The sequence below is a fragment of the Anabrus simplex genome, chromosome 2 (genome assembly GCF_040414725.1).
Source record: "Anabrus simplex isolate iqAnaSimp1 chromosome 2, ASM4041472v1, whole genome shotgun sequence".
Lineage (NCBI taxonomy): Eukaryota > Metazoa > Arthropoda > Insecta > Orthoptera > Tettigoniidae > Anabrus > Anabrus simplex.
This window is the reverse complement of record NC_090266.1, coordinates 132,236,529-132,249,499: the sequence shown is the minus strand read 5'-3', so window position 1 is coordinate 132,249,499 and position 12,971 is coordinate 132,236,529. Positions and strand designations below refer to the sequence as shown.

The window sequence follows — 12,971 nt, the reverse complement described above, 5'->3', positions numbered from 1 at the left end:
AATAATACAAACAATTTAATTTTTTATCACGAATGGAGTCTTAATGTTTTTAACATGGCAATACGGATTCAGTCTATTTCATCAGGATATGTGGTTTCCACAATTTCCAGAGGTCCAACATCTACAAGCTCCTCACCTTCTTCAATAGTGGTTCGCAGGGAAACGAAGAATTCATGTTTCACTGGTGGAATGTATGGCAGAAGATCAAGCATATCTTTCTTTTTAGCCTCGGTAACAGGCCTTCCCCTTGGGTACAAAACATCTTGAGAAACGTTGGCCAGAGAATGTCGCCTACCGGGCTTTGCTGCCTTCAGATTTAGTTTAGAAAATGGGATATCCTCATTCACAGTTTCTTTGTAGAAGAGAGTGTAAGGTTGATCTTTCAAAATTCGTATCCATTGAATTTTCAACCAATTAACAGCAATGTTGTTCTCATTTTTCTTTCGTCGCGTGATACAACTTTCCAACTTTGCAACAGATTTGAAATCCTCTCGGCTCATTTTCGTCACCATGAATGGATTGTTCCTTCGGCACTTCATTATGATACTGTACCAGTCGTCTGCAGTATAAATGGACTTGTTCTTTGCGTACGATTCAATTGATCCAAATTCAGCGTCGTTGGGTAGAAAAGAGTGGCCACTTACCATAAATTTGTGATCGATAATTTCTGCATTGCTTTGAGGGCCCTGTATGTACTTCATGAGGTACAAGGAAAACTTAATATTACGGTTTTGGCCCGTGCATGCGTCACTGTACAACACTATGTGCCTAGCAGATGACGCTCTTGCTGCAAGATGTTTGACGATACAGGAACCAATCTCTTGAGACCCACGAGAAGCGATCGTTTCATCCCAGCAGAACATGAAGCCTAAACCTGTTCCAAGTTCATGGCAGCCAAGGTTATAACAATACATATTCCGCTTATAGTAAGCCACGGACGTCGTCAAAACAGGAAATGGCAAAGCCTTTTCGAGGTCGAATGTCAGACCATAGAAAGATTCGTCTTCCCGTGCTTTCACTTTGTCCCGATCTCTAGCCTCTCTCACCTTTTCGGCATTTCTGAGGTGTAATTCTTTTTCAGCCTTCAGCTTTGTAGATTCGTCTTCATCTTCACACACTTCAATCTTCTTGTCAAGCACATCGCATCTGGTGCACGTATCTTTAAGAGGCCGGTGGAAATGCAAGTTGAACTCATTGCTAAAGGTTCGACGGTAGATGGCTTCAGAAACAGGAATATCACCTTTTTCCGTGCACTTTTCTTTGTACAGTTCATACATTGTACGTACATTCATGTCAGGAGGAAGGTATTTCCTGTTAGGGTTCTCTGATCTACTGTAGTGCGATTGATACGATGGGAAAGATGCTATGTGGTCACGCACACCATTCATGGCAGCCTCCGGTGTTTTATTTTTGGGGGGATGGCGTCCTCGGCCATCACTTCCTGGTTGTTGACCCTCTCGTACTTTTTGTATTGCCCTTGTCATTCGCCCATCCGAAACTTGGAGTGTTTGTAAGAAAAAACGCTTGCACACAGTAACGCTATTGCCTCTGACTTGGAATCTGAAGCTGTTTGAAACAGACTTTGCATTTCTCGTTGAATTTCGTGGGCGTCTTACATTAGGTTTCTGTTGCACAATCAAACCACATAAAAATACGTTTTGTTCAGAAAAACTGCTTAGCTTCCAAAAGGTGTCGAAAATTTCTCGCCTCGCCACTTCAGGTACGTTCTCCACACACTTTTTTTTACATTTACAATCAAAGTTCTGATACAGCTTACCGGCCACTTCTTTTCCTCTAGAGGACACGTACGGGAGCCCTGAATTTCGTGCTCGCTTTCGCTTTTGAGCTTTACTTTCGTGTTTTTGTCTTTTCCTCGTTCTCGGGTGAGCGTTTTCTCGATTCTCAGAAGTTCCAGCAGTAGGAAATTCGCTGGAATGGTTGCGCTGGCGTCCGCCGTCTACCTCTTCATCTCCTTCTGATTCTGAAACAACAAACATCTTGTTACACTTACTACCGAAATAAAAAACTGCAGGGGAAGCTTCGATTCAGCATTCAAAATTACGTGAAAAACGATACTCAACACGACCATTTTCAATAATCACAGAAAATTCACTAAAAACATCACTCTTCATGTATTTTTCTCCATTTTTCCTTTCTTTTTTTCCGAACCGATTACAAAGGTGTATTATTCAGGGAATAGTAGACCAAAAGGACCTAAGGCATAATCTAATGTAAGTACTTGCTAAAAACGTTGCAACAAAATAGGTTAGTAGGTGAGTAACTGAGAGGTTAGAAGGTGAATAGTACTTACCATCATCTGTTTCTGATGTGTTTTCTCCTTGTTCACGCTCCCATTCATCACTGGACTCCAGCTCATCCAACGGATCACTTAAACTTATTTCAGAATCCATCGTTTCTTTGAGTATTCACGCATGCATTCAACACTCGATGAAAATCGCGGAACAATTACAACCACACTGGTGTAAGTCTGACTCACACCACTTCAGTTATCAGCAAAACAGATGATCCATTACCAGTCTAACTTGTGCTGCCATCTAACGACGAAATGAGTGAAGCTCTGACTTACTCCACTTTTTCTATGAACAGTTTTTTATTTCTACATCGCCTTTCTGTGCCTAAGTCAACTTCTACCGAAAATTGACTTACACCACTTTGACTTTAACCCCTTCAATTAACTCACCTCTTTTGGGCTCAACATTGTATGCCTCATCTGAGTTCATTTGATTTAAAATTCCAATGAAATGTGTCTCCCACGCTTCAATAGAAATTTCACAAGACGTATTTGCAGTTTTCTTATTTAATGCCAGGTAAGGATTTGTTAAGGCCTCTTGTACTTGCTTTTTCGCCTCTTTTTCTAGATACTCCTTTCTCTTCGTTTCCAGTGCAATTTTATATAGTCTTCTCCTCTGCGCATATTGTGCCAAACTTTCCTTTTTATTGGACATTTCGGCTATGTGTAGAGCCTCCAAAACTACCTTTCTTTCTCTGTAGCATTCGTTATCGAACCATAACTGTACATATCTCTCCTTACGTTCCACGCAGGCTGATTGCAGCAGGCTTGTAGCAATGTTTGTGGCTTCATTTAATTTTCCCTCTTCAATGTGCTGTTTTGCCTCTTCAACCTCGTCGTCATTTTCTTTTAATTTCTCTACATCTAATTTTCTGGTGTACCTGTGCTGGATTTCTGTCTTCCTGTTCCTTGCCGGCTCCCTCCTTTTGATTGTTGTCAATGGTACATGCTTCCTTATTGGTGCAGCTGCCGATGTCCATAGTCCTACCTGTTCAATTATGTTTATTTCATATCCTCTGTAGAAAACCAGGTCTATTGCACTAGATCCATTCGATGCTATATAAGTTATGAGCTCTGGTTTGTTTATAAGAGTGAATCCTTCCTCATTCATAATATCCAGTATGATTTCTGTTTTCTGATCTGGTTTATCTATCCTTGCGTTGAAATTTCCTGCAAATATTACGTTTCTTTTGGTTTCTACCTGTATTATTGCCTTCATGGCTGATTCCACTGCATCCCCTATAGAGGTGTCTGGTTTTAAGTACATTCCAATAATAGCCAAGCTTTCCGTTTTCACCATTACTATGTTGTATTCTTTCCTTATTTCTCTGATCTTCCCTACTGTTGCTTTGAGGAGTATTGAGACACCCCGGCCTACCTAATGTTGGAGTGGTAAGTGAGTGTACACTGTAGAGTCCTGGAAGCGCATGTACTCATAAGTCATCTCCATTTACCAGCATTGTTTCTGTTAGTATAGCAATGTCAAACTTCTGAGAGTAGTTATTGGGCAGCATAGCAATTGCATTCTTCATCCCTTCTACATTCCATAGTAGTATTTGCTCCTGCAGTCGATTCGCTACGGAATCCTGGTGTTTGTAACCTGGTGCCCTCTTTGTGTCATCAAATCCTTATGTGGCCCCAACAGTCCAGTAAAAGGAATTTTCTGCTCACCATACGCAGTATGCAACTCAAGCTACACTCTCTAAATGTAACTATAAGCAGAAGTTTCATAGACACATTCTATGTAATCATCTTTTACAAGAGACAAGTCTTCTTGGGTATAACCTACATCATTTTCTGCTCTATTGGAATCACTAGTAAAACTGCTTACACTGATTTCTTCACCTCTGAACAAAGGACTAACAATTTCAGAAAACAATAATAATAATAATAATAATAATAATAATAATAATAATAATAATAATAATAATAATAATAATAATAATAATAATAATGTTATTTGCTTTACGTCCCACTAATTACTTTTTAAGGTCTTCAGAGACGCCGAGGTGCCGGAATTTAGTCCTACAGGAGTTCTTTTACGTGCCAGTAAATCTACCGACACGGAGCTGTCGTATTTGAGCACCTTCAAATACCACCGGACTGAGCCAGGATCGAACCTGCCAAGTTTGGGTTAGAAGGCCAGCGCCTTAACCGTCTGAGCCACTCAGCCCGGCAATTTCAAAAAATAAAAGACCATGTGAACGCCCTGCTATATTTCACAGTACTGGTAATTACTCTGGCAATATTCAGCTTGATCTTTCAAAAGTATCATATAATCAATGCTTAAATTCATAGTACAGAAGGCAGTCAAAATCAAGGTGCCTAAGAGCCCATAGTTTCAGCTTTTCCTTAACAGAGTGCAGCAATTCAATGACGTATAAAATGACAATTAAATACCGTATTTGCTCACATATAACTCGCCACCACGTACATCTTGCACCCCATTTTTAACATCTCAAACTGCAGGAAAAAATTCCCCACTTATAACTTGCATTCATTTCTGACATACACGAAATAAAGTTTGGGTATTCCGTGGACGTGCCTATAGTAAGTATCGGGACTGTACCAACTGCTGCTATGGTACTTTGTACGTGACAATACAAGAAGAAGCTGCATTTCTTTCTACCTGCAGAACGGTATAGGCTAGCTGTTGTAACAAAAAATACCTAAATTGCAAACCCTCACCCCAAGATTGCATTCCTAGCCAGTCATATTCAGCCACCCCTCCCACTCTTCTGTCTTTGTCAACATGCTTATTACTACCCGTCCGGTAGAGCTGATCACGTGAACTGGAAGTGTTTCCCATTCCCTCTCCAGGCAGTCAAGTAATCACGGTATTAGGTATCGTCCATCTATTGTATTGTCGACAAGTACCCGTATTCCGTCTTCACATTTCATTGTTTTTTCTCAGTTAAGATTTCTTGTGTAGGTCAATGGTAGTTATGGTGAAACGTGGGAATTATATGGCCGAGTTTATACTCAAAGTAATAAAATGTGCTGAAGGACATGGTGACAGAGCTGCCAGTCGAGAATTCAGTGTGACTGAGTTTAATGTTCGCTACTGGCATGAACAGAAAGCTACACTAGAAAACACCAACCCAACACGTAAGGCATCCAGAGGGGCAAAAATTGGTAAGTTTCCTGAGCTGGAAGACGAGTTGCCTCATTACGTTACAGAGTTGCAAAATGATGGCTTTAGTATCTCGCATGAGATGCTACATTTAAAAGAGCGCGAACTAGCGATTAAAGGATCAGCTGATCGGATCTGAAAGTGAGCCAGGGTTGGATCTGTAGATTCATGACACGAAATGGATTGTGTCTGCGAAAGCGAACATCTCTATCAGAGAATGCCAAGCGATTTCAGCCTCAATAACAGCAGTAACAGTCTGAGAACTCTGCCAAGAAGACAACTTAGGCCATACAAACCAAAATCAAGGTATGTCCTTTCTTTGCTTTAATCAATTCTTTAATGAACTTGTAGATCAGATATAGACTGCTAGATAATATAAATGTACGTAGAACAGAGTGAACTCAGTACATTTCATTCGAACATAATTTTATTACACTTAGAATTTCACTTCCTTTAGAAATTTCCTCATTTGTGGATCTATTCAATACTGAATATAATACTCTGCCTTATAACAATGATGCATACCTACACATCCCATGTTGTTCCATGTACTCAATTCCCGCATATATCACGCACCGAAAATGGCCACTTATTTTTTGGTCAAAAAAGTGAGAGTTATATGCAAGCAAATATGGTACTTTTTGTGAAATATAGGTGGTCAGAAAGATCAAGGCTTCTAGAATTCACTGGTATACACAATTTCTATGATTGCTCAACACATACCGTAAAAATGCTGTTTTTGCATAGGAGTGAACAGAACGTACATTTATACAGTGTACCACCAGTGTACACAGAACCTGCTTGGGAGGTTAAGTAATATTTTCACTGTCCTTCCAATAATGAATTGACATGTTTCTTTGATTACAATCACAAACTCAAAAAATGAAGATTATATGTGAAAATATTCTTGAATGTCTACAATTTTAGTCATGACTTATACTTTTTTTAATGTCTAACATATAAGCATTTCAATAACACAATGGATAAAAGAGACCCTGGTCCAACTGCCACAATGTACATTTGATTTAAACAATAAATACATAGTAATCAGCTGAGAAAATTATTAATTCAAGCAAACAATTACCTCTGCAGTTGCAAGTAAAAAAATATTTCTTGGACTCTACCATATACATGTCCTACCTTCTTGTGGAAAGTATTGTTTCCAACCATCATATGGAATGGGCACAATTTCAAAGGAATCCAAAGTCTTTTGATAGGTACCATGCTCAGAGAAAGGTGCTTTAGATGAACTAGGAGCTGGTCCCCGTGATGGTCCATGCCCTAAAACACATCAAACAGTTAATAAATACATGTAAGCAGAACTCAAATTATTAAAAAAGAAGAAAATAATATGAAGAATTATTAAGAATTGTCACAGAAAATCTACAATGCCATAGGACCAGATGCTAGAAGAAACAGACAGGAGGTTGGTTCAGTTTTCTTAATATTCTTAATGGTCTCATGCATAACGAAGCATTAAAAAACTCGCAAGTAAGCTCATGTTAGTGAATAAGGTAGGTCAGAATTTCAGAAGTGACCGGACGGGATGAGACCTTACGTTTCTTTCTCTCCCTTTGTCCTAAGTTTTTACCAACTCCATTACAAACAACCAGTAGCTAGTAGTTTTACTTCTTACCATTCAACTATGAAGAATTACAAATATCATAAAAGTAAGAGTGGATGAATAAGATAGAGCAATCAGAAGACCGTGAAACTAGCAGATGCAGGATTGATTCTTTTGCTATGGGCTTTACGTCGCACCGACACAGATAGGTCTTATGGCGACGATGGGATAGGAAAGGCCTAGGAGTTGGAAGGAAGCGGCCGTGGCCTTAATTAAGGTACAGCCCCAGCATTTGCCTGGTGTGAAAATGGGAAACCACGGAAAACCATTTTCAGGGCTGCCGATAGTGGGATTCGAACCTACTATCTCCCGGATGCAAGCTCACAGCCGCGCGCCTCTACACGCACGGCCAACTCGCCCGGTACAGGATTGATTCCTGACCACCCATGTCTTATTTCATGATGTTCAATTCTTGAGAGTAATTTAATTTTTAAACTATCCTGTCACATAAAAATGTGCTTATGCTTGAAAGCAAAATTCTCAAGGGCATAACAGAAAGGTTACAGCAGTGCACCTAGAATTTTTTTTAAATGCATATTTCTCAAAGTATCTCATTTCCAATACCCTGAATGTATTTCTGACTTCCAGCATATTTGTTTAGAATTTATAAAATAAGACAGGGTCAACACAATGAAACTAAATATATTGCAACAAGAAGCTAGTTTTATTCCATTTTTTAATTTCCATGTTGCTATGAAAGTCCTCGAAAACTTGGTCTTAATGGCAGACTGTGCCAAAAGCCTGCAGTCTAATATCTTGCAATGACAATTATATGAAAACAAGCCTTTCCAAGATTAGACTGATGTCAGTAGGGAAGAAACCTAAGAGAATGTCAGATTGGGAATACAAAATTGGAACAAGTGTATTTTTCTCCCAGGATGGTTGTATTGTAAATGAGATGGAATCAAGGTGCAGCAAAGCTAATGCAGTAAGCTTGCAGTGTGATTGATGGTATTCTGTAAGAAAGAAGTCAGCCTGCAGGTGAAAATATCTTTACACCAGTCTGTTTTCTGACCAACTTTGCTTTGTGAGAGTGAAAGCTGTGTGGACTAAGGATATCTTATTCGTAAGTTAGATTAGAAGTAACAAACATGAAAGTAGCGAGAATGAACGGTGGTACAACAGGTGGAAACAATGGCAGGAGGGTATTTGGAATGATGACATAAAGGCTAAGTAAGGAATGAACTTGATGGGTGAAGATGTACATATTAACCAGCTTCGGTGGTGCAGTCATGTGAGGCAAATGGAGGAGGATTGGTTACCCAGGAGAATAAAGGACTTGGCTATGGAAAAGGAAGACCAATACAACTATGGCTATACTCAGTTTCTAACAATTTAAAGATAAGAGGTATGGAACTAAACAAGACCACAGAGCTGGTTGTAAACAGAGGACTGTGGTAGCATTTAGTAAATTCACAGAGGCTTGCAAACTAAAGGCATAAGTCTCTAACTATGTATGTATGTATGTATGTATGTATGTATGTATGTATGTATTTATTTATTGTGACCGTATGCAGGTCTTGGTTGAGTGAATATGGGTCAGTGTGTCACTGGACTAGCTTTGTTGGCATGTTGCGTGTGTCCATGAATCATGTGGTGACTGGTTCTTAACCTAAAGGGGGAGTTTGACTGACTAGGGGAAGTAAAAATATAAAAATAAAAGTATACGAGAGATGAAAATAGTTAGAATATGTTCATCTGCAGCTACACTGGATTTATAGCAAAGGAAATATTTATAATAATGTTTTGGAAAGCGTGATATGCATATTTAAGATGTACAATAATGATATTTGGTTGGACAGTGCTAATGATATCACGTGTGAATTGTAATAATTAGTAACTGAATTTTTAATTTAATTTGAATGATATTTCGGCAGAAATTAAGGTGAATTTAATTAATGAAACCAATAAGAATTCAGTACTTGAATTGACTCTACTTCCTACAACGAGTGCACATCTACGGTACTTAAAACGAGCCATATGTATACGAGCTCTCACATGCTCACATACTGATAATTCACTCACTCCTGTCACTTCGTTCGCTTCGCCAGAACGTCAGAGGGAAAACAGTCATCGACAGGGATATTGGACTCATTTCCTGTGTTCAACTTTTACTTCAGATTGTGCTAGTTGACGACTCAAATTAGTGTAACCAACAGACGTCGAAATATCAGATAACTCATAAATCAATCATCAGAGACTTTAAACGTGGAAGAGGACCTCTACATTGTGCATCGCCAGAAGATGGAAGTTCGTGCCAGAGACTCCACACATTTCATCATGAGTTTCTAAGTTCATAGACCGGCGTCGACAACGGAGAAATGCAAGCATTTCCGCCCTAGAATGTGTGATTGAGGACCCCAGGAGTTTGACATGAAGACTTCAGTACAAGTTAAGTCGACAACGTCTTATTTATATCTGTTCCCTGTAGCTCTTTATTTCTACTATTATTCTTTCTTTGAGATAATCTTATTATCAGTAGTTGATTTCATTTTCACGATTTATTGATCATTTCCTTATATTTGAGATAGGACTTGAAACTTAATTCGTGTACTTGTTCGATTTCCGACCACGCATTGTTGAGTTCGGAAATGACAGATCAGTTGAAGTTATCCATGTGTTATCAGAACCATCCTTTCTTATTGTATGAATTTCATTATTATAGTGAATTAATCTGTGTAAAATGGATGTATCGAGGTAATATTTTCCCAATATTTTTTAATATTTTCTTGATAAATGAACTCGTACCTAGTGGTAATGATAGCATGTCATCAGGATATTAATTCTGAATCGAGATTATGGATTTATTAAGAGTTCATGTGCCGTGATATATGATTATTAATGGATTATTTAGTCATCGAGACAGAGTTAATGGGAATAAAACTTGTTTTGGGGATGATAACAGGTTCTTATAATTTTTCTGACTACACATTGTGTGATATGCGGTTATGATAAGTAGTAGTCGTCATTATAATGTTGTTACGGTATGTGGAATTTATGTGAATTTAGTACATGTGATATTAGTCTTTGTGATATTGAATTGTCACGTGTTAATGTGGCGACATTTGTATACATGACGTTGATCCTGGCAGATGGGAGATAATGAATCTTCGAGATTATATGAGGTGTAGTTACTATAGTAATGTCTTCCGATGATGATAAGAATAAGTCCATGCTAATCAATGTGCTCAATAATTCAGCTTTAGTATTTTGGAATAAGCTTATCCTGAGAACTCATGAAAGTCAGTAATTCGAAGTTTCAAGTATGGGTAAATCTTACAGGAGGACCTTATGTCTGGGAAATAGATCCTCAATTTAATATCCTAATAATTATATTATATAGTTCGATACCAGGCAAACTCACTTTTCATCGCCATGATTCGTACCCATGTGGAGACTTTACATTTTCAACAATACTTCTAAACGAACTTATTGGAAAGTGGTGATATTGATTAATACCCGAATGTGACGTGTAGATACTGTAGATCAGGGGTATCCAAACAGCGCTCCCCGAGCGCTAGCGCTCCGGCCGCGCTCTAAGCCAGTGCTCCGAGCGCTTTGGTGGAAGGTAGTTTCAGTAGTGGTGGGAGGAGCTTGGCTGGCTGAGCGAGCAGCCGATCCATCAGTCGCTAGTCCAGCCCAATGCGCTTTGTTGACAGCGTGCAACTAAGTCAGTTTTGCAGTTGGCACGACTGAACATCATACAAAAGAAGGGAGTGGTGAAGCAGCAGCCTTTAAAGCAGAATGGGAAATTTCATGTTTCTGTGCAGGTTATAAATGGCATGCCAAATGTTTAGTGTGCCAACCACAGGGATGATTACGGTGATTTGACAGGCGCCCATCACCAACCGAAGTTGGAAGAATTGAAAGAAAATTTCAAGAAGCACTATTCTGTAAGTATTATTGTTTTAATTTGAAAATGCTTGTTTACAAACGGGAACTAAGAAATGATTGAATTATCTGAAGAACACTAAAATTGTGACTTGCTGTATTTTTGTCTCACAGGAGATTGAGGAGAGTGAGGTTGGTGGACCCATTTTACGAGCAAGCTACAAATGTTCGTTGCGAATTGCCAAATCCTGACATTTACTCTAATAAGAGTTATAGAAAATTACCACTCTTAATGCATCAGCAAAAGGTTGTGGCAACCCAATAAACCCTACTTTATTAGGCCCTTTACGAATTTGAATATAACCCAAAACCTTCCGTTCTTCACGGAAGGGAATTTAATCAAGGAGTGCCTAATGGACGCGGCGGCATGTATTTGCTATATGGAGCTAGTTGAGAAATTTGACAAAATCTCTCTTTCTTCTCAAACTGTTGCTCGCAGAATAGGCGATATGGCCGTTGATATGGAGCAGCAATTAATGGAGAAGGCAGCAAATTTTGTATCCATTTCCATCGCTCTCGGCAAATCAACCGACATTGCGGACACAGCTCAGTTTGTTTTTTTCATTCGAGGAGTGGATGTCGATCTTCGGGTCACTGAGAATTTCCTAGACTTGGTAGCTCTCAAAGACACCGCTACCGGTTTCGATATTTTCCAAGCTGTGGAGGGTGTTTTTGAGTCGATGGGATTAAAATGGGAGTGGTTGACGAGTGTAACGACGGATGGAGCTCCTGCTTTACGTGGTCTATGCACTGGGTTCCTCAGCTATGTAAAATTAAAAATGGCTGAGAGCGGTAGTATCCTAATGGCGGCGATCCATTGCCTGATACACCAGGAAGCAATCTGTGCAAAAGTCGGCAAGCTTAATTAAACACGTAATGAGAACAGTTGTGTGAATGGTAAATATTCTTCGCTCCCATGGACTCACGCACCGTCAATTCAAAGAGTTCTTGGATGACATTGAAGCGGAGTATCCGGATATCCCGCACCACGCAGAAGTAAGATGGCTGAGCAAGGCGAAGGTGTATCATCGTGTTTTTTTGCTTGCGGAATGAAATAGATACCTTTTGTGACATGAAAGGGCGGCACGAAGTTCTTTTGCGTGATCCTAAGTGAGTGGCGGACTTGGCATTTTTAAGTGACATTACTGCCCATCTGAATACTTTTAACACTTCGCTTCAGGGCAAAAAGCACAATGTCTGCGATTTGGTGGAAAAAATTCAAGCGTTCAGAAGACAACTGATTTTGTGGGAAAACCAGTTGCGTGCAAGGAACACAGGACATTTTCAATTCCTTGAAACAGTGAAAGAAGGTGTCGACTTTGATGAGTACTTGCAGGTAATTTGCCTATTACAAGAAGAGTTTGAAAATAAATTTTCAGAATTATCAGAACTCCAAGCGGTGTTAGATGTATTTGTTCGACCATTTTCTCTTAGTGCAGACAGTGTTCCACAGCTATTTCAAATAGACTTTATTGAACTGCAGTAAAATGTTCGTCTTAAAGACCGCTTTCTAATGTCACCAAGTTTAGAAGAATTTCACAGCGGCTTTCCGCAAGAAGAATACCCCCTTTTGTATGAACATGCATGTAAAGTTCTGTCAAAGTTCGGCTCAACGTACATTTGTGAGCGTTTCTTTTTGGTTCTTAAGCTTACCAAAAGTAAACATCGTGCAACGATGAGAGATAGAAACTTGCACAATTATTTAAGAATAGCTGTGTCCAGAAACATTGTAGGGCCTACCCTATTTGGAGGAGATAGTTCGCTCCAAAACTAAAAGCTCATAAAAACGACTGAGCAAAAGTCACTCAAGGCCTGTACCATCTGTTCGTATTGGTAAAATTTTGTTGAAGTTTGCTCTAAGATATGTTCACATTTCAGTTTTGAATAAATCACACTATTCTTTACTTAACACTTGATTTAGTTTCCTGCATATTCCATACATCGGAGTACCTTTCTATCTGTATACGTGTATGCGGTATATTTGTTATGGCATAACAACCCTATCAAATTGA

General features: G+C 39.2%; 1 protein-coding gene across 4 annotated transcripts in view; it reads right to left on the bottom strand.

The window, feature by feature from the left end:
* The window catches only part of LOC136862701 (DNA helicase MCM8), a 661,148-nt gene that overhangs the window by 564,408 nt on the left and 83,769 nt on the right, over positions 1-12,971 (bottom strand). For all 4 annotated transcript variants that reach the window (XM_067138906.2, XM_067138907.2, XM_067138908.2 and 1 more), the window contains exon 3: positions 6,585-6,725. In XM_067138906.2, the coding sequence (XP_066995007.2) occupies positions 6,585-6,725 (141 nt within the window). The remainder of the gene's footprint in view (positions 1-6,584; positions 6,726-12,971) is intronic.